This window comes from Orcinus orca, chromosome 2, assembly GCF_937001465.1.
Source record: "Orcinus orca chromosome 2, mOrcOrc1.1, whole genome shotgun sequence".
In the NCBI taxonomy this organism is placed as follows: Eukaryota; Metazoa; Chordata; class Mammalia; order Artiodactyla; family Delphinidae; genus Orcinus; species Orcinus orca.
In genome coordinates, this window is record NC_064560.1 from 126,833,081 (window position 1) to 126,855,173 (window position 22,093).

Consider the following 22,093-nt stretch of genomic DNA (forward strand, 5'->3'; position numbering starts at 1 on the left):
TTTGGTTCTTTAGCTGCGAGGCATGTGGGATCCTAGCTCCCTGACCAGGGATCGAACCAGCACCCCCTGCAGTGGAAGGCAAAGCCCTAACCACTGGACTGCCAGGGAAGTCCCTGTGGTAACTTTTTAAACACATTTCTTTAACTCTGCAATCGTCAAATACTTTATAATAAGCAACTTTAAGCAAAAATAGATATTAAAAAAATTTTTTGACATCAGACTGGATTATTAGACTTAAAAGATTTCCAGCAAGGTTCTTTGAACATCAGTTTCTCATCTGTAAGTGGAATTACCAAGCCTATCCTCATAAGGTTGTTTTGAAAATAAAATAAGACTTAAAGCCTGGCCCACGCGAGCACTCACTATCTGTTAACTTCCTTACTTCTCCTGGAATAAATTTCTTTAACTCAGTGCCATTTTCTTTTGATATGCTTTTTCATAGTAGCTGCTGGTTTTAAATGTCACCCCCAAATTCACACCAGAGCAGTAAGCTACAGGTGTTTATTCTTTTTATACCCAACTCTCAACATACTTGTCAAATATGGAGAATATTCAATCTGTTTTGTTCTACCTTCTGAGTTGATATAAATATTGAAAACTCACTCGAAAACCATTTTAAAAGTGTTTTAGCACACTGCACATAGAACTAAGTTAGAAGCACAGAAAAAGGGCAAATAAATGTATATTTGAAAATTGAGGGCAGGACAGTACAGTATATGTCAAACTGTGATCATTTCACAAATGATCTCTGTGAAAAAACCCCTGGGGAGTCCCACACAGAAGGATTTCACTACGAATATACTCTCTATAGAATGATTTAACACTGCACTCTGGGATTGGAAGATTGTGCTATACCTTGGGCCCATAATTCCCAGCTGAACAGGTGGCCCTAGATCGTTAATAGGGTCTGCAGTACGCAGTTTCTGCTGAGCTTGCTTTTTTGTCTCTGTTTTTGTCATGATTTTGAAATAACTAGCCTCTCTGCTGCAGAGTCCTCCTCCAATCACGACAGCCCTAGGAAATTATTTTTCATGATGTGGTATCTCCCTGATCCTAGAGAACATCCTTGAACTGCTTGCTCTGTCCCCTTGTTAAAGCATACAACGTGACTCATCTAGAAAAAGTAACTAGAAATTTAGAGTAGGGCAATCAGAAGACTTATGGCCTTTCCAGCAAGGTTACTATCAGAGCCCAAGGGTTACTCAGGATGTTCGCAGGTCAATGCCGGTGGGTGAATTTTCTAGCTGTACTCAAGAAGCTATCATTGGTCAGGCGCCCTGTCTGCGGCCTCTGCTCCCAGATGGCACGGAGGCCCAGTTCTCCGGACCGCCACAGCACTTTGTTCAGGTCTTTAGTGTGGCTCTAACTGCTGTGTTTACATGCCCTTTTCCCCTTCTAGACTGTTCACTGCTTGAAGGCAGCCACATTTTACTTTTCTTTGTGTTCCCAGGATCAAGGCATTGACTAGCACATGGGGGAACAGCTCAAGTCCTGATTGGGTCTCCAAAAAGTTCAACTGTATTAAGATAGTAGAAAGAAGTGGTTCACAACCTCTTTCACTGATATAAACCACCTCTGTCAACTTACCACTGCCAAAAATGAAACCTTACCTGAACTAACAGTACTGTTTTTGAGACAATATCTATGGAAAGGATTTATGTAATATATTAAGTAACTGCTAGAAACTGAAGTAAAGTCCTTGTCACATTATTGCATTCACTTTGTCCATGGTTGCTCTAACTGTTATGTTAGATTTCTGATTAGTACAAAAATGATAGCTTTCCAAGTTGTGATAGAGGTTGGTCCTGGGATATCCTTCCCCCAAAGAGGGTCAGTTTCCTAAGGTTCTTGTTTCTCTACCCCAGTAATAGCAACATAGGAGAAAGGCAAAGAATAGAGTGCATTCATTCATCAGTGAGCAACACGGGATACTGAAAGAGCACTAGGCCAAGAGCACCATTGGACTAAAGCACTACACTGCTTCCACTTAGCTATGTGGCCAGGGAAAGCTACTGGATTGTTCTGGACCTCTGTTTTCTCATATATAAAGTAAGTTTTAAGATAGAGTCAAGGGACTTCCCTGGCGGTCCAGCGGGTAAGACTCCGCACTTCCAAGGCAGGGGACATGGGTTCCATCCTTGGTCAGGGAACTCCCATGCCGTGCAGCACAGCCAAAAGAAAAAAAAATATATATATATATATATATATATACACACACACACACACACACATACACAGAGAGAGAGAGAGAGAGAGAGAGAGAGAGAGTCAAGTACTTCTCAGAGCTTTTAGGATTCTGCTTAGGAGGGAAGGATGGAGGGGAGAGCACACCACACAAGGAGAGCCCAAGCAAAGAGGGCTTTTCAACTTCTGTCAATCAGAACAACTCGGCTCCACTGCTGAGATTCTATGAGTTTACTTAAAAAAAAAAAAAAAAAGAGCTCTATTGCTAAAAAAAGAAAACTGGCAAATGACCACATGGCATCTCATCCTATATGTTAAAGTGTTCTCCCAAGCTAATCCAATTTTCCCAATAATTTTTTTTTTTTTTTTTTTTTGCGGTACGCAGGCCTCTCACTGCTGTGGCCTCTCCCATTGCGGAGCACAGGCTCCAGACGCGCAGGCTCAGCAGCCATGGCTCACGGGCCCAGCCGCTCCGCAGCATGTGGGATCCTCCCAGACCGGGGCACGAACCCGTCCCCTGCATCGGCAGACGGACTCTCAACCACTGCGCCACCAGGGAAGCCCTCCCATTAATTTTTAACTTAGCACATATATAAGCAAGCAGCCATCGTCATTCATTCGGCATATGCTGGATGTCTATCAGGTGTAAGCACTATACTAGGTACTATGGGGACAATGGCCCAGCATTTGAACTCATCTGAGATCAAAATCAGAAAAAAAGATTATAGAGCAAATCTAAAAGCAAAACCTACAATTTATGTCTCTTCCAAGATCTCAGAGTTATTTTCATGGAGTTATTGGTGCAGAAATTAATGTATTAGCTACAAGCAAACTCTCATTTTCTGTTATCTTAATGCTTTGCAGAACAGTGAGAAGAGAAGGCAACGACCAAGAGCAGCAGCACTGATGAATCACGAGGATATTAACACATACTTTGCAGACCAACATGGAAAACTCTGCAAACATCTTATCAACAGTATGGGAACTCTGACAACCAAGACCAAAACCAGCCCCTCCGATTTCTGTTTCTAAAACCAACACTATGTGACAAGCACTAAGATCATCACTTACATTCTTCCAGTCTCCTACGCCTCAGTTAAATGGGAATGATTCAGCCAACGAAGTTCATGACAACAAGGTGCAGGATGGTGCTGGCAAAGAGAAAATCAGCAAAGGCTCGCTCCGGGGAGATGCCTTGGAAATCCGCTTTGTTTTGTGGGTTGATCTGTATTCTCAGACAAACTGTACAAGAAGAAAAACACAAAAGTGATTATCAAGAAGTATGAAACAAGTATGACTAATGCACACACACATACCCTCTGACCCAACAATTCTGTTCCAGCAGAAATGACACATAAGTCCATCAAAAGGCACGTACAGGAATGATACCCATGGTGGCCCCCAACTGGAAGCAATCTAATGTCTATCAACAGTAAAATGGGGAGAATTCCCTGGTGGTCCAGTCGTTAGGACTCAGTGCTTTCACTGACAGGGGCCCGGGTTCAATCCCTGGTTGGGGAACTGAGATCCCACAAGCCAAAAAAAAAACCACCACAACAGTAAAATGGGTAAATTATGGCATATGCATACAATAGAATACCATATAGCAATGAAAAAGAACTTCACAACATGGATGAATTCAGCAAATATCACGATGAGCAACACAATCCAGACGCCAAAAAATACATGCTTTATGATTCTACTTATATAAAGCTAAAATTGGCCACAACCAATCTACAGTAATACAAATCAGGACAGTGGTTTTTTATCGTTCACAGGAGATGACTTGGAAGCAGGAAGAGAGGCCTCTAGGGTACTGATAATGTTCTATATCCTAATCTGGTGGCGGCTAAAAGGGTGAATTTAAAAGTTCATCAAGTTGTACACAAATTTTATGCTGTTACTTGTTTAAGGGAACAATACAACTTCTCAGAGTTATGCTAAAAACCAAAGGCTTACTGAGAAAAAAAGATATTGATATAAAACCAAAAAATCTTTAGAACTCTCTTATCTCCTGAATTAAGTTTATAATTATACCTAGATCAGGATGTAGTTGAGGCAGTAACAAAGGGGCTAGGCTGAATGACCAAAAGTTATAAAATTGTGAATTATTTCCAACAGAATGTGTATATTAGACAGCAGAGGTGCTTATCCATGAGGACCTCACAATTGTAGATAATCTTTGATCTCAAAGTTCTAGAAGCTGCTTGTCTCAAAAAAGGCAAGAGATCTAAGTTACATGACTTTGACAGAGAACTCTCCACTACCACACTCTGTACCCTTGAAGATTCCAACCTGACACCATAGCCACAGTCACCATTTGACATGAAAAGAAAGCTCTAGGAATACACTTTTCCAAAATATCTTTATACCTGTAACAAATGATTACACTACTTAACCCAAATTTGCTTCAGGCTAGCATCCATTCCATCACTAACCAAGAAAAGGCAACAGACTGAGATCTAACCCAAAGGTCAGAGAACTACCAGACTGGGCTTCCCGGGTGGCACAGTGGTTAAGAATCCGCCTGCCAATGCAGGGGACATGGGTTCAAGCCCCGGTCCAGGAAGATCCCACATGCCGTGGAGCAACTAAGCTCGTGCACCACAACTACTGAGCCTGTGCTCTAGAGCCCGCAAGCCACAACTACTGAGCCCGCATGCTACAACTACTGAAGCCCGTGTACCTAAAGCCCGTGCTCTGCAACAAGAGAAGCCACTGCAATGAGAAGCCCGTGCACCACAATGAAGAGTAGCCCCTGCTCACCACAACTAGAGAAAGCCCACACACAACAACGAAAAACCAATGTTGCCAAAAATAAATAAATAAATTTTTTAAAAAAGACTACTTCTCCAGAATCCATCGCCATGGCAACAGAGTCTTCATTATGCTTAAACATGCAAACACTGTGGAAAAACCCCGGATCTTTTCAGGCACCTGAACCCTTCAAAATATGAAGGACACTGCTGAAGCAAGGGCGACCAGTTAAAATCCCACTGTGGTGAGTTCACCCATTTGGGAGAGCAATGGCAACATCTATTATATTTTAAATGTCTTTTGAGTAAAGAATTTATCTTAGAGAACAAAGGCATTCTAACAGCATGTTCGTAAAGTTGAAAAAAAAAAAAGTGAAAACAGTCCAAATGACATCAAGGGGATTACTTAAGTAAATTACACTACAGACATGCAATAAAATCCCATGCAATTATTCAAAAGAATGAGATTAATTTGCTAGACATTGACAGTAAAGATGTCTAAGATATATTAAGTGAAAAAAAGCCAAAAATATTCCCTTTCAGATTTCTCTTAAACTGCATACACACACACACACAAACTATTTTCTCATTTATTTTAGTTGGAATCTAGGAAAAAATCTGGAGAAAGAGATACCAAACACGATTAACAGGGGCTATTGGGGTGGAAGATGGGAGTAGAGGAGTGCTTCGAGAAATATGAGGGGACAAAAGGAAAGAGAAGCTCCCCATTAAGGTACACAAAGAAATGAATTGATGTGTTATCATTATCATAATCATAGTAACCCAAGTTGCTTCAATGACAACATAAGAATCAGAATCTCACAGAGATGCAAAGGACCCTGAAGGTCCTAAAGACCAACACCCCATCTAATGCACAAAATACCCAAGAGGTGGCGGATATGGGCATGCCAGGGGAGGCTGCATGAATCAGCTGAGAATAGTTCCAAAGTATACTCACCATATCCAGAATCTGGTAAGTAATCCCCAGGTGCAGAATTACAAACCATCCAGAGCCTGTGTTACTGACAGAGGCAGCAAATCCCTCAGATGCAGGGATATGCCGCCTCTATCAGTAACACAGGCTCTGGACGGTTTGTAATTCTCAAAAAAGGCAAAGAACACCTGTTCAAAATGCTCCTCCACAAAAGATCCTTCAGTCCTTCCTGAGCACTTCCAAAGATGGAAATGTACTACCTCCTAAGGCAGCTTGCTCCATTTTAGCAGTTCTAATTTATCTCCTTAAATAGTCACTTAGTCAGCAAAATATTTACTGAGCATCTACTATGCGCCATGCACTGTCCCAGGTGCTAGGACTATGGCACAGAACAAGACAGACAAGAGTCTGGCTCCCAGGGAACTTACACTCTAATGGAGAGAAACATAATAAATGAGAAAACAACTAAACAAGGAAATATGAGGTAGTGATATGCGCTATGAAGCAAAGCAAGGTAATAAAAGAGTGACTGGGAAGCTATTTCTTATTTGGTGGTCACAGAAGGCTTCTCTAAGAAGGTGCTATTTAAGACCAAAATTTGAAAGACAGGAGCCAACCATGCAAAGATCTAGGGGCAGAGCATTCCAGATAGCAAGAACAATCTTGGTCGGACTGACCAGAATGTAGGGATCAAGGGCAAGAGGGAGATAAGGGCCAAATCAGTGGGGCTTTGTAAGCTTCAGTAAAGAGTCTGCATGTAGTTGTAAGTACAATGGAGCAATATTTCAAAGTTTTGAGCAGATGAGTAAAATAATCTGATCTAAAATTTTTAAGGATGGTAGAACTGCAATGCGGAGAATGGTCTGCAAAATTCAAGAAGCCGAAGAGTCATGCAGGAGCCAAAGAGCTCAGGTAATGGTAGTCAAAAGGGACAGAAGTCAAGAGATACAGGCTGTATTTTGGGGAAGACAGGGCTTGCTGATGTAATGGATGTGGGAGATAAGAGAAATCAAGGAATCAAGAAAACCTTCTAGGGAATTCTGTGCTAGCCCAGTGGTTAGGACTCTGAGCTTTCACTGCCGAGGGCCCGGGTTCCATTCAATCCCTGGTCGGGGAACTAGGATCCCATGGGCCGAGCAGCCAAAAAAAAAAAAAAAAAACCTTCTAAATGTGTGGTTTCAACAACTTAACCAAAGTTGACACCATGTATTGACCAGCGAAGAGGCAAATGGCTAGGCCGGAAGGTTCAATCTGGAGTTGTGTGTTAGACATCAAGTGAAGATGTCAAGTAGGCAACTGGACTTACTAATTTGGAATTCAGGGAATAGGTCAAAACTGAAAATATAAATGTGGTAGTTGTAGTTATATAGACATTATTTAAATTCACCTATGGGAAAGAAATACAGAGAAGAGGTCTAGAACCATGCCCTCAGACCAAAAAGCACCTAGCACAAACCATAGGAAGGAAAAACCAATGAGGTGAGAAGGAACAAGCAGGAGAGTGTAGCGTTGCAAAAGCTTTGAGAAGAAAGTACTTCACTCACTCAGAAGGAAGCAGCCAACTATGTTAAGTGCTAAATGTTGCTGAGCATTCAGGCAAGGTGAGGTACAAGGCCATTAGATCTGGCAAGATGGCAAGAGCAGTTTCACTGTAGTGGTGGGGACAGACCACCAAGAGTAGGTTAAGGAATGAATGGACAGTGAGAAAGCAGAAACAGCAACTAGACAACTATTCTTTCAAGGAATTCTGTGATGATGGAGCAGAAAGGCATGGAATAGTAGCTGAAGGGGTATCTAAAGTCAAATTAATTTTTTTAATTGGATGATATTAGAGCATGTATGTATGATGGGAATGATCCACTAGAGAGAAATTAATGATGCAGAATGGAGGGATGATTACAGAAGCTGAGTCCCTGAGTGAGCAAGAGAAGGCTGAATCCTCTGCACAAGTGAAGAAGCTGACCTCTGATAGGAAAGGGATATATCATCCACCATTACAGGAAATAAGTCAAAGAGTAGGGGGTCCATGCGTAGGTGGGTTGCTATGATTCCTTGGTAGGAAGATGAAAGGATTTCTTTTTTAGCAAAAAATAAATAAATAAAGTAAGATCATCAACTGAGAATAAAGGAAAAGAGAAAATATAGATGAAAGTGAAGAGAGAAAATATGAAGCATATTTTGGAAAAGCAAACGTATCAGGGAAGTATTATAGGACCACTGGGCAGGGTTGAGTGCCTACTTGTGTTCCTATTCTCACCAATACTTCTCCATCACAGCACTATATCCAGGTTTACTCGTCAGCATCTCCCACTAGATTATAAACTCTATGGGAGTAGAGATCATGTCTGCGTGTTCCACAGTTAAATCCTCAGTACCCTGGCAGGGAACCTGGCACATAATAGCTCAATATTCCTTAACTTATTATAGGCATGCTCACAATTTAACATACAGTGTTAAGCACTGAGGATGCAGAGATGAAAAGAGCACTACACCACTACAGTGTAGTGAAATAGGAATACAGGAGAAAGATCTAAATCTGAAGAGCCAGGGAAGGGTTCAAACGGAAGCAGCACTTGAGCTGAGATGGCTGAGAAGTGAAGGAATTTTCTGGGCAGTCAAACAAAGGTAAAATAGCTTAAGACATCTCGGAATGTTCAGGGAATAACAAGTAACTCAATAATGCTGGAATATAAAGTACAGAGGAGGTGGAGACGAGATGAAGCTGGAGATGTGGCTGGGACCGGATTATCAAAGACCCTCTATGCCATTAAATTTTTTTTAAATTTCTCTTTGGGTACAGACAAATTTTATGTGGGGAGTAGCACAATCAGATTTGCAAGTCAAATAAAGCCTGCAAACATAGTGGAAGATGGACTGGAGGGAGAGAGATGAGAGTGTGGGAGATCAATAAGGAAGATTACAGTAGTCCAGATAAGAGATATTGAGAGCCTGAGTGACAAAGGATGAAGAGGTAGCAATGGATATGAAAGAGGTTTAGAAACAGAACTGTCAGGCATAAGGCTGGCAAACTTCCAATCTCCTGGATAAGTTATGGGCCCAGAAATCTAATAGATAATTTCCAAAGAAATGCTGGACCCCAGTCCACACAGCCCAAGATCTCCCGTGAGATAGAAAACACTCTGAATTAGGCCTCCTTGCCTTTCAGATTCAAACTGTTTTTGGATCTGTAAACTAGGGGGAACAAAACTACTTTTTTTAATCCGTAAATATTTCATATAGATTAGAAAACAGAATAGACCAAAGTTGTGAAATGACTTAAAAACTGATTTCAAGATCAAAGACTTATTTTAAGGACAGTCTTATTGTTTTCCACTCATCCCTCCAAAATAGCACTTTAAATGAGCAAAAAGAGGGATTTCAGTTAGGTAAAAAAGGAAACTAGAAGGGCTGCCAACACTGACACACTACTCTGAAAAAGGGACAGATGTCCTCCTCTAGAGAGATCTAACCACAAGATAAACAGTCAGCTGCTGAGAATGTTTAAAATCTGTCTGAAAGAAGAAAAATATTTTATCTCTGAAGTCCTTTCAAAGCCTACTATACTTTAAACTGTTGATCCAAAAAAAGAAGAAAAAGATTTCTCAATGGCAATTTTCTACCTCTGTCTCCTTGAAACTATGGTTAAGGTTCCTGGTCATGAGGAACAGAAAAAAACAGACCATTTTCATCAGGCCCAAATAACACCAGGCTTTTTAAAAAATGTGATAGTATCCTATATCGGTTTAAAATGTACTAATCAATTTCCAAAGAACATATGGCTACATAACACATGCAGAAGGAATGGAAGAGAACAGACTGCCAAAAAAGAAATTAAGGGAACCAGGCTAAAGAACTTCTCCCTCCAATTCATCCTACACATTAACACCAATTTTAAGTCACTCCTTTACTTAAATCTAAAACTTTTTTAATCCGGGGCTTCCCTGGTGGCACAGTGGTTGAGAATCTGCCTGCCAATGCAGGGGACACGGGTTTGAGCCTTGGTCTGGGAAGATCCCACATGCCACGGAGCAACTAGCCCCGTGAGCCACAATTACTGAGCCTGCGCGTCTGGAGCCTGTGCTCTGCAACAAGAGAGGCCACAACAGTGAAAGGCCTGCGCACTGCCATGAGTGGCCCCCACTTGCCACAACTAGAGAAAGCCCTCGCACAGAAATGAAGACCCAACACAGCCATAAATAAATAATTTTTAAAAAAAAAAAACTTTTTTTAATCCTTAGATGCATTCCTATTACAGGATAAAACTCCTTGGCCTGGCACTCAAAGCTCTAGCATCCAGCACTACCTAATCCTTCAAGGTAATCGCCTACAATTCCCTTTCTCAGCCAAACTGGCCTCCTCCGTTCTCTTCCAATAGGAAACACAACTCGGGGAAGTTAGAAACCTCAGCACTATAAATAAGTACAAGCCTTCCCTTCCCAACAACCAGAACAAAGGATAAACTCCAAATTTAAAATTTCCCATTAAAACCAGTATCCAGGGCTTCCCTGGTGGCACAGTGGTTAAGAATCCACCTGCCAATGCAGGGGACACAGGTTCAAGCCCTGGTCCGGGAAGATCCCACATGCCATGGAGCAACTAGGCCCACGTGCCACAACTACCGAGAGAGAGCCTGTGTGCCACAACTACTAACACCCACATACCTAGAGCCCATGCTCCGCAACAAGAGAAGCCATCCCAATGAGAAGCCCACACACCGCAACAAAGACCCAACGCAGACAAAAATTTTTTTAAAAAACAGTATCCAGTTGAGGATCTGAGCTAACAAATGGCAGCAGTGGCTTTAGTAAGGTCAAGTCTGTCAAAAGAAATGCAAACGATACCCTTCCTCAGCAACTCTGAATTGTCTTGAATCCCTTCTTTTCCTGAAGCAACTTTCATTTCCCTGGCCCAGTTACCAATTATCCAACACCTACGGACATCAGAATCCCCCAAAAGGACCTCAGTATTAAACTGCCCTTTCACTAGGCATTCTCTTCAATGACAGGCCATCAACTTCTCATTGAGGAGGAGAGTAGGGGGTCTGCCAATTCAACTTTAGCCACAACAGCCTCAAAAAAAAAGACTTGGCACTGGAAAAATTATCTGCTCAAAAAATCTTCTGACTTTTATCACACCAATAATCTGCAACTCCAGTCCACATCCACTCTTCTGCAAACCACTCTTCCACGTAGCCCTTGAGAAGTCATTCTTAACCCTAGAAGCTTATGAAGCCAGGGTGACTTCAGCACAAAGAAGGCTTTTTTTTTTTAAATCACCTTTTAGGCCCCACCCTATTCCTACTCTTTCCAGACCTGGAAAACAAAATCAGACATTCTCAAGATTCCTTCTCCTGGGACTTCCCTGGTGGTCCCGTGGTTAAGATGCTGTGCTTCCAATGCAGGAGGAGTGGGTTCAATCCCTGGTCGGGGAACTAAGATCCCACATGCCACGTGGTGGCCAAAGAAATAATAAATAAATAAATAAAATTAAAAGATTCCTTCTCCTGTCTGGCTAATAAAATTCTTAGTCATGAACAGTATTTTAGGGAAGGAAGGAGGAGTCTAGAGCAAAGAGGGTAGTATATCTGATGATGGTAACATATAAACTCCTGTAGACCAGGATGCTGCTACAGAGAACCAGGTCTTGGTCATCTAAGCCAAAATTCAAAGATGTACAGGCTAACTCTGCAACTCCAGGCCAGGCTTACTGAACTAGTCCTTAAGTCCTTAGACTTATCTTAACTTGAGAAACAGAGTAGAAGGTAGAGTATCTCTGGCATGAGTCTGAACTAGCAATTTAAATGTGTAATAAGCATTCTGTAGGTTTCTAACTTTAAGCTGTAATTAAGACTCCACTGTAAATGAAGTCTCCAGACGCTGTATTTTGTCTATGCCCCAATTACACTGTAAACTCGTTGAGGACAAGAAACATATACCAGGTGTATCCCCAAAGCTTTTACCATACCTTGTATGAGATTCAAAATACAATTTACAATGTGACTGTTGATGATCACACGTGGAAAAAAAAAAAGGAATTTTGGCATGTTTTCCAAGTCATGCAGCAGGTGATACCATGACTGGAAAAGTTCATGTGGTAGCCACCTATAAAATGTACTGGCCAACACTCCCTGGGCCAAGCCTGGACTCAGTATTCAGTGAATCCCTGTTGAGCAAGAAAGGTCAGATTTTGGCAAAAATATATGGGGACAGTCAGCTCTCATTAAATATAGCAGTCTACAAGGTATCAAATTTGCTGGGAATCAGAATAATAGAGCTAAAATAGACCTATGTGAGTGAAAACTGAGTTCAGGATAGTGAAATGACAGCTTCAGAGTTGGCTTTTCCATTTTACAAGTTTACCAACTTCAAAGTTGTGTTAAAGCTAAGTGAAAGTTGGGAGTTTTCCATGGACCAATATGAAGTGAAGTGGATCACCAGATTGAACAGCAACATGAAGGTGTTTCCAGATTTAATCCCAGCTCCTCGGCGGCTCTTTGGTATTAGGCACGACAACCTGAATGTACCTCAATTTCCCCATTCACAAAAAGGGCAATGCAGGTTCCTCTCTCAACTTCACGAGGCGGTGGTCTCATATAGAGACGAGTACTGTGGGAATAAAAGCACGCATCAAAGTAACACATTATAACTAATATCACTTATAGAATCATTCATTACCCGCTAGGATAAAACTCCCCACACAGGAGATGAAGCCCGAGAGGAAAGAGTTGAAGGGGAAGGTCCCCACGAGGAGACAATAACCGAATTGCAGCGCCCCGGTCAGCAGTATATACAGGAGGTACGCGTCCAACAACTTCAGACGCTGAGGAGTGGAGCTCAAGTACTCTTCTAAGAACCGCGAGATGACCGACAACACCGACGCCGACATGACTACACGCTCGATATTCCGGCCGGCGTACCCCAAACTCCTAGCGGAACCGACGACCACACCGGATGTAGTGTCGGCGCATGCGCAACGCTTGTAGCCCAGCTCCGCCCTCCCCAATTTGCTACGTTGCGCAGGCGTATAGGCCGGCCAAGGCACGAAACAAGTAATGCGCAGACGCAGAATATATCTACAGAATGAGAACTACAGCCAGAGAAAGCTAATGCGCCTGCGCAACGGATCTCTCCGTGAGCTGGAGACGTGTATCTTTTTGTGCTATTTCCGCCGTCATGTTGGTGACGCCCACAGTTGCTCCAGCAACAAGATAGTGTGGGAGGGAAAGGGGAAGAGGTTTTTCAGCGGACAGCGGTTCTCTTTGGTCCACCAGCGTCCTCAAAGATGAACTATTTGGATCTGCTTTAAGGCAATGTCTGGCTTTTCGCGGTTCAGTACCCGCTCGGTCCTAGTTCTGTTGAGGGCGCTAACTGCAGATGCCTGTCCCAGATCATTAGAGCAAGTCAAGTTGCCCCGCAGTGAGAACCACGGCGGCCGGTCACTGGGCAGGCATCAGTTTAGACTTGGTTATTGGAGGAGGGAAGTACAGAGCGGGGTTGGGGAGCTCGACCTCTACCCGGGCCTGAACTCGATTTGCGATCTGGTCCTTGGGGACGCTTACGAGTAAGCGCAGTGGAACCTAAGCCCGCAGGGGTTCATTCATTCAGCAGACAATTATCGGGTGCCTCCTCGGGCCCACGTTTTGCCAAATTATAGTTCGTTATGCTAGAGCGTAGGTATCCTCAGGGGAATCTGATATAGTCGTAAAAGAGCTGGTGATGGGCAGGGGCGGGGAGAAACTCCATTAAAGTGCATAGAGTATATGATCAAGTTTAGCAGCCTCCTACTCCCAAGCTGTCATCTTGAACCCGTCGTACTATCCCAGGATGTCAGCGCTAAAAGACCTGCAAGAGCATTGCCTGGTGCCTGGTTCAAGCCCTACCCTCTCCAATTTATTTTGCAGAGGAAACTAAAGGTTTGAGGTTTTGTATTTTAACAAGTGGGATTAACTATTTATACTTAGCATTTTAACTTTTTTGAAAAATAAGATCCACCTTAGTTTCTGGCTTTTGCTGCCCTTTTAATTTAACATGAATCTGACCTTCCAGACCTAGTTCATCTCACTCTCAGCTGCAGGTGGTACATAAACCAGGTTCTTTTTCAGCTTATTAATAATTTTGAACTATCCTAGGTACTGAAGCAAAATTCCTAAAACAGCAAGTAAATGACAACCTTCCTTCATTTTCACTTCTTATTTGTGTTTAAACTGGAACCAAATCAGCATCAACAAATGTACTGATTATCAGTCATGAGCAAAACCTTGCTTAGTTCTAGAAAGAAGAGAAATAATCCATGTCCTCAGAAAGATTTACAATCTCTTTAAAAAGATATATTCATATTCACACCCACGGAGATTTGCACTGTTATGAGAACTTAAGTTCAGTCTAAGCTCTTTTATGTTGCTGAGGGGAAAAAAAAAAATGTGGATAACCAGACCAGTTCCTATTTCAATATAATAAGGCAAGAAGCATCAGTTTCTCTGACAAGTTGAACCTTTCTCCCTGTCTCATCAGTAAGTAGGAGGGTAGCTTCCTCACCAGTATTCAACTTCAAACTTTAAAGGCTAGGCTGATGCTTTTTAATCATTTAGGAGTGGATTCCTCAGGGAAATCAGCCAGGCTCCTTCCAATAGTCTCTTCCGTATGTTTTGTCTGCCTTTCATCCATGTCAACTATTATCATAACATCTCCACAGGAACTCCCAAAGGGGGAAAGCAGAAGAGATGAAAAATTCACTTACTGAATGTATCCTTTTCTGAGATCTGCAAAGTCAAACACGAATATAATGACCTAAAGCTTTCTGGACTACTTAAAACAGCAAGAAGAGGTCTTCTGTGTTCAGTTTATCATTCTATAATCATTGAAACATTTTTTTGACTGATTTCTCAGTGGGAAATTGCTAACATAATGTTGGTTTCAATATTTTAAATCAGCACTTTCACATATGTAAAAAGTCATGTCCTGAGTAGTGGACATGCTCAAGAGTCAGATAATCCTGGGTTTCTGCTGTTTGCTAGTTATCTAATCCAGGACAAATTAGTTAGTCTGACAGCCTCATTTTCCTTTTCTTTAAAATGGAAATAAGAATACCTGGCTTGTTGGGACTTAAATAGAAATGGGCAACGTGAGAGCTGTGAGTTTCAGTTTTACTTGAGGACTTACTGAGAACTATAGCTCAGTAGACAGTGTCCACGTAGCTCTGAGGAACTGCTCTGAAGAGGTCTGGGGGAGGTGATTTGGGATAAGTGCATGTATGTGATTTTGGAATAAGTGCAATCAAGCACACATCTTGGTAGAGGGCTACTGCTAGTCATGAGGCACAAATATCTTAGTTAATGATTTTAGTGCTTTTCTAAGTATGGGAAAATGCAAGAAATTGTGTTGCAGGAAAATGGGGCACGAGAAGATGGTCACATCCCAGGTCTTGGGAGAGTCCCTAGGATGGGCCACCAAGTGAGGGTCCTTGGCTTCCTGCAGGAAAGAATTCAAGAGCTAGCTGAAATAGAGTGAAAGCAGATTTATTCAGGGAGTTACACACTCCACAGACAGAATGCGGGTCATCTCAGGAGAGAGGCCCCAGAGTATGAGGTCGTTAGTTTTTATGGGCTGGGTAATTTCATAATCTAACAAGTGGGAGGATTATTCCAGCTATTTGGGGGAAGGGGCAGAAATTTCCAGGAACTGGGCCACTGCCTACTTTTTGGCCTTTTTTGGCCATCCTCAGAACCGTCATGGTGCTGGTGGGTGTGTCATTTAGCACGTATGAGCTTATAATGAGGCTCAAGGTCTACTGGAATTCGAATCTCCTCCCATCTTGGGCCTAGTTGATTCTAACCAGTATTTGTCCTATCCTCTACGGCTGTGTCGTTCTTTATTTTTGGGGGGGCCAGGCCACATGGCTTGTGGGATCTTAGTTGCCTGACCAGGGATTGAACCCGGGCCCCTTCAGTGAAAGCGTCAAGTCTTAAGCACTGGACCACCAGGAAATTCCCCTGTGTGTCATTCTTTTAAAGGTTGTGTCCTGCCCCCGTCCCTCCTGTCTCAATTGGGTTCATAAAATTTTCTCCTGAAAATATCTATCTGAAGACCTGTTCTGCCAGTTTTCCCAAAGCATAGAGTGACCTCTGCCCTGAACTCCTTTCAGTGTGTACTGAAGGTCAGCAACCACAGTGGCTGATGACTAATCCTTTTAGAGTTGGATGGTGAGAGTGACCTTCTTTAGTTGGCAGGTTGTGGGGATTAAATGAGATAATGTTAACATTAAGCATTTAACATAGCACTTGACACAGAGTAAATGTTCAGGATATATTTGCTCTTATCAACTATCAATAACCCTGGTAATTAACTATGTCTGCTTCCCTATTTTTCTGAATAATTAGAAGCTGGCAAAGCACAGAGCCCCAATATTTTGGGCATACAAAATATTGGGTACTGGAGGGACTTCAACCCAGATGGCTCTCAGAGGGCAAATCAAATTTGTAAGTTGAAGCTGCAGTCAGAGTAGACCTTAGATGTTTTGTTACTAAAACACTGAGAAGAAAAACTGTTTCCCTCTAATCAGGTTCATTGGCCCCATAATTTAGACTGACAAAAAAACAGATTAACAAGAGAAAAACAAATAATTTTCCTAACATATGCATCGCACATACACAGTGGAGCACTCAGTTACAAGTAACTCAAAAGGGTGGTTAGAACTTGGGCTTATATAATGTTAACAAGCAAGATTCAACTCAATAAAATTTAAAGATTTTATTGGCTTTATTCAACAGTGCATGAGTTGGGCAGCATCCAACCAGCACATAGAAAGGCACTCTGAGGAGCTATCTAAAGAGACTTTTATAGGCAGAAGGGAGAGGGAACAATTAGATTATACTAGACAAAAAAGCAGTTTGGTTACGGCAAGGTCACTTTCCTTTAGCGGATGGCAGGGGTCTATTAGGCAGATTACCTAACTAGTACTGATCAGGCAATCCCTGATTGACTGGTTTAAGATTCCATTTCTGGGAGAGCTGAAATTGTAATTAAGTTAGCATAAGTGACTCCATTTTGAGCCTGTTGTCTTGTTTTTAACAATAGCATCTTAACAAAAAGAGCAATAAATTTTTAGAGAAGTAACAAGACAGAGAAAAAGAACTTTGAGTTTCTAGGGCAGCAAATTGTGAGAAAGTAAATATGTGAAGCATTTAATGAAAAATAAGGGCTAATTAGTGACGTTTGTTATGTAGATTTCTCTGGTGCCCTCTCTGGGCTGGTAAGGATCTAGAGTTCTGTCCTTCCTGGTAGAGAGAGGAGGGAAGACATCTTTCTGTCCTGCTTTTAGGCAAATAGGAGGAGGGCAGAGAGCCATCCTTGTATCTGCTTCTTCCCAGTTGCCTTCAGCTCAAAATAATCCTTATGCTAAGGTGGCATATTTTGGGGTGGCATATTCTGCTACCCTTCAACACTCAACATCATAAAACAATGGGAAAGTAGAAGGGCAAGAAAGGTCCCCTTATAAACAAAGGCCATGATTTTACAATGTATCTCTCTACAGTAAGAAATGACATTCTTTATCAAAAGAAAGACAACTCCTCCAAAGAAGAGGACTCTCTAAAGAAAATCTCTGCATGAGAGTCTGTTTTCCAATTCTTTTCCCTTGTATTTTCACTTTCTCCTTCAGATCCCTCCTTTTGCTTCTCTCTGCTATTGCATGTAACAGCTCCATCTTTTAAACTTTGGCCCTAGTGTGGCCCAAACCCCCTTTCCTTGTATGACAGTGTGATATAAACAGAAATATACATTCGTTCTTCATCTCGGTTCCTGACACAGAACTCCTTAAACCCTCATTATTTCCTAAGTGGTAAGAGCAATAGGAACATCTTTTGTTATAATACTTGTTTTTGTCCCCAGTTTCAGAAATAGCTCCAGAGCAATAAAGGTAGAAGGAATGTCTTTTGTTATTCGTAACAAACTCCTTTCAACCACACTGGAGATGGGGGCTAGATGCCAGGGGAATGATTATCACATGATTCCAAGGTTGGAACTTTCAGTTCCTCCTCAAGGTCGAGGAAGGGGAGAGGGGCTGGAGATTGAATTCAATCACGAATGGCCAATTATATAATCAATCATGCCTATGTAATGAAGCCTCCATTAAAAAAACGCTAACCAAAAAGGGTTCCAAGAACTTATAAGTTGCAGATCACATCCAGATGCTGGGAGAGTCACACATCCCAAGAGGGAATGGAAGCTCTTTGCCTCTTCCCCAGTATCTCAACTTATGCATCTCTTCTTTAGGGCTGTTTCTTCTCTTTTCTTTCCTGTATTTATTTTTGGCTGCACTGGGTCTTCATTGCTGCGCACAGGCTTTCTCTAGTTGCGGCAAGCAGGGCTACTCTTCGTTGCGGTGCGTGGGCTTCTCATTGCAGTGGCAGCACAGGGATCGAACCTGCACCCCTGTATTGGAAGGTGGATTCTTACCCACTGGACCACCAGGGAAGTCTGGTTATTGCTTTTTAAACTTCAGTTATTATCCCCAGAGGAGTGCACCAGTCCTGGAGGTACTGCAATACCAGATCAATGCGTGAAGTGGATGGAGCAAGCTCCTACTCCAACTCCCTGCTCCAAAAAATCTGTTTAATATGTTGTTCTCAGAAAGAGAACGTATCAGATATTAAACTGGTAAGAACAGATACTACACTTGATCTTAGCCAAAAGGCCGAGAAGCGATGGAACTTTAATTTTTATTAATTCAAATCTAAGTAGCCACATGTGGCTAGTAGCTGTCATATTGGAGAGAGCAACTTTAGAGCTATTGTACTCAGTTCCTTTGTTTACTCTAAGGGTCACACCATATTCATAGTTCATTCAAAAGGGGATGACACCCATTTGAAACCAAAGAATGATCTATCCCTGCCAGGCCTGAACTGTCAGGTCATCAGTTCCACCTACTTCTGGAATATTTAATATGATTTACAGGCACAGGAAGGAGGTGTGGTGCTCCAAGGACAATGCTGCTTCAAGGACAAAGGACGACCCTGCCTGAAAAAGTTTCGAGGTGACACCCCCTACTGGATTCTTAATCAATCGCCCTCCCCACCATGTTGCGATGGTTACAAAATTCCTGAGCCCACCTGTTCCAAATAAGGAAAGGCATCTTCCCCGTCTCACTCCCACCCTATAGAAGGAAGGTATATGTGCCTCAACCATCAGTAAACAAAATTTTCACCTCGGACCATTCCTTTGTTTTCTGGCTATAAAAACTGATCAATAGCACGTGTTCAGGCTCGACTCTCCCAGACTACCAGGAAGTCGGCCCACTGTTCTGGCAGCAACCCTTCCCTCTAATAAATTCTATCTTCTTTACATTCTACCTGTGTCTGGAAATTCTTTTCCAACCCGCGTTCAGACCACGACAAGAGGGTTTGTTAAAATTAGTTTCCATCCATAAAGACCATATTAATACTTTAATCACACATAAAATCATATGTAAAATTGTTACCGAGTCCAAGCTCGCTCTGCTTGCTGCATGACAGGCCAATAAATCGGAGAGAGGTGTTGAGGCAAGGGATACAATACGACTTTATTCGGAAAGCCGGCAGACTGAGAAAATGGCAGACTAGTGTGTCCGAAAAACCATCTTATGGGGTTTGGATGCCAGTTCCTTTTATAGAACAGAGAGGGGGAGGAGATGAGGAAGTAAAGTAAAAAGACCATAAGATTTGCAATGTCCCCTGGAATGGCCAGCCTTGGGGAGGGGTTGTGTTAATTTCTTCTTTCTTGCAGCCACCCACAGGTGGACAGGGTCAGGATGTTTCCCTGAAAAGAGGCACTTTTGTTCAGGCAGAGAGGCAGGGTTCCCTGAGGCAGGCCATTGTGTATAGACAGTATCCTTTTAGTGAACAAAAGCAACAGTAATCAAAGGTTAAAGTAGAAGAAACAGATCCAACATGTAGTCAGATTTGGCTCTTCCCTGTTACAAAATCACATATGTTGGAGGTACAAGATACACCTGCACATAGTGTATCTTACCTTGAAGTTAAGGAGAAATAAGAACCTTACATTTCTCCTCAGAGGCCTGCCTAGAGCAGGCCTGAGAGTCTTCTCCACTCTATAATTCTAACAGATCCAGCCTAATCCTGAGATATCCCAGCTCTGGGGATGAAACCAAGCAGAACCCTGCAGGACCCTGCCTGGTACAAAAGCCCCTCTGTGTCCCCTGTTTCTTATTTGTAGAAAAAGCCTTTGGTCTCCTAGGCCTTCCCGGAGTGCCAAAGAGCAGACTCGAGCAGTTACTAATTAGGGAGGTGAAGGAACACAGAAACAAAGGCAGAGCAGTCAAGAAACAATTGTTCAATGATAAACCAGCCCAAGTTCCTCCTCAAAGGATATGCATAATGATCTGACATATATCTTTGAGTTGTTCTGCAGAAACTAACATCCCCAACCAGCTGGAGGATGGTGGCTCTCTGCTGAGCACGAGCACATAGACCCCAGACTGGTTGGAACCAAAAGGTTGATGATTAAAATTCCTGAAACACCACCCTGTTACCTCACCACCAACCAATCAGAAGAAAGTCATGCCCCTTGCAACCCTAACTTCAAATGTTGCATTTAAGAATATATATATATGTATGTATAACTGAATCACTTTGCTGTACAGCAGAAATTAACAGCACTGTAAATCAACTATACTTCAATTAAAAAACTTTGATTAAAAAATTTTTAATAAATAAATAATTTTTTTAAAAAAAGAAAAAATAATAATCCTTTCCTGAAAGCCATCGGGGATTTCGGGTCTTTTGAGCACAAGCCACCTGTACTCCTGGCCGGGCCCTGCAATAACTACTATACTTTCCTTCACCACAACCCAGTGTCAGTAAATTAGCTTTGCTGTGTGGTGGTGAGCAGACACAAGTTCAGTTCAGTAACAGGGACGCCTTAAGGGATCTATTAACTTTGGTTATAAAAGGCATTTTCCGTATGTTCAAGTTTCCTACTTCTCTCCAACCTCTACTGTAGAGCTGGGTTGGCACACAGAAACAAAGTACAAATGCTTCTGTGCACTGCCACAAGAGATGAGGTCTAGAGACATCTAACACCAGTTCCAGCCAGGTCATCCTTGCCCCCAAAAGTTCTACATCTCACAGGTTTTCAGAAAAGTGGGAGATTTTGTTGCCCTGTCTCAGAGTGATGTAGCCTGGAATTTCCGATATGGTATAGCTTCCAAAAGCCCTTGACACTGATGATCAGAGAAAAATGCACAAACTAAAAGTTGAGAGTTAGGTTTTATTTGGGGACCTTACTGAGGACTGTAGCCTGGGAGACAGGCTCTCAGATAGCTCTGAGGAACTGCTCCGAAGAGGAGCCAGGATATACAGTTTTTGCTTAAAACAAAAACAAAAACGTAGTCGAACATGGAAATATTACTGCTTATCACAAAAAACAGACATCTCAACTTAATTTTAATGCTTTACTATGTATGGGGAAGATGCAAACATCTGGGGCTCACTGAAATTATTCCTTAGTTATGCATCTTAACTCTCTAGGGCCAGTATCCAGAGCACAGAATGTTTCCTGTTTCTCTCCATCCTGACTTCCCCTCAGGGCGCACCATGGGGTGGGAGTGTGTAGGGGGAGACCTCACTGGCTGATGGCTTGATGGCAGGCAACATTCTTTGTTTACTGGAATGACAGGCAACATTCCCGTTCCATAACACTTAGCACATTGTTTTTTAGGTACTTGTTTATACATATACCTCCTCACTAGACTTTTCATCCATTTCTTTCTCCAGTAAGGACTGACTGTGTACTCTGTGCCACACTCTGTCCTAGGGGCTGGCAGCAAAGCTGAGAAGAAGACAAGGTCCTCCAGGAAACTTGGGCTCTAGTGGAGGGAAAATGATAATAAATGAGTCCACAAATATGCACGATAATTTAATAAAATAGAGTAATGTGATAGAGTGACTGGGCATCTCTTTTAGACCCTGTTGTCACAGCAAAGGCCTCAGAAGAGGGGAGGTTTGAGCTGAGCTCCCAAAACAAAGTTGCCAACTCTGCAAAGGGACAAATAGCCTAGGGTGGCAAAAGATAGAAAGCCTACGTTTACCACTAGAGCAGCCTGTTTCTTTACTTTTTTTTTTTTTTTTTTTTTGACCATGCTGTGCGGCCTGTGGGATCTTAGTTTCCCGACCAGGGATTGAATCCGGGCCCTCTGTAGTGAAAGCTCAGAGTTCTAACACTGGACT

The 22,093-nt window shown here is 42.3% G+C and overlaps 1 protein-coding gene, 1 long non-coding RNA gene and 1 other non-coding gene across 4 annotated transcripts in view; 1 reads left to right on the plus strand and 2 right to left on the minus strand.

The window, feature by feature from the left end:
• The window catches only part of DAD1 (defender against cell death 1), a 55,552-nt gene extending 42,692 nt beyond the window's left edge, over window positions 1-12,860 (minus strand). The window contains exons 1-2 of one of the 2 annotated variants that reach the window (XM_033411624.2): window positions 12,549-12,832; window positions 3,256-3,426 (exon numbers count right to left, since the gene is read on the minus strand). In XM_033411624.2, the coding sequence (XP_033267515.1) occupies window positions 3,296-3,426; window positions 12,549-12,759 (342 nt within the window). In that variant the 5' untranslated portion in view covers window positions 12,760-12,832 and the 3' untranslated portion in view covers window positions 3,256-3,295. Of the gene's footprint in view, window positions 1-3,255; window positions 3,427-12,548 lie in introns of both variants that reach the window. The other variant, XM_004283201.3, reaches the window with a different exon arrangement.
• Window positions 12,861-13,031: 171 nt separating this feature from the next.
• On the plus strand, window positions 13,032-19,216 carry LOC125963608 (uncharacterized). The gene is made up of 2 exons (XR_007475766.1): window positions 13,032-13,786; window positions 18,825-19,216. It is a non-coding gene; the product is annotated as an uncharacterized LOC125963608 (long non-coding RNA).
• Window positions 18,385-18,576, minus strand: LOC117197898 (U2 spliceosomal RNA). Its single transcript, XR_004478804.1, has one exon. It is a non-coding gene; the product is annotated as a U2 spliceosomal RNA (small nuclear RNA).
• Window positions 19,217-22,093: the final 2,877 nt, after the last annotated feature.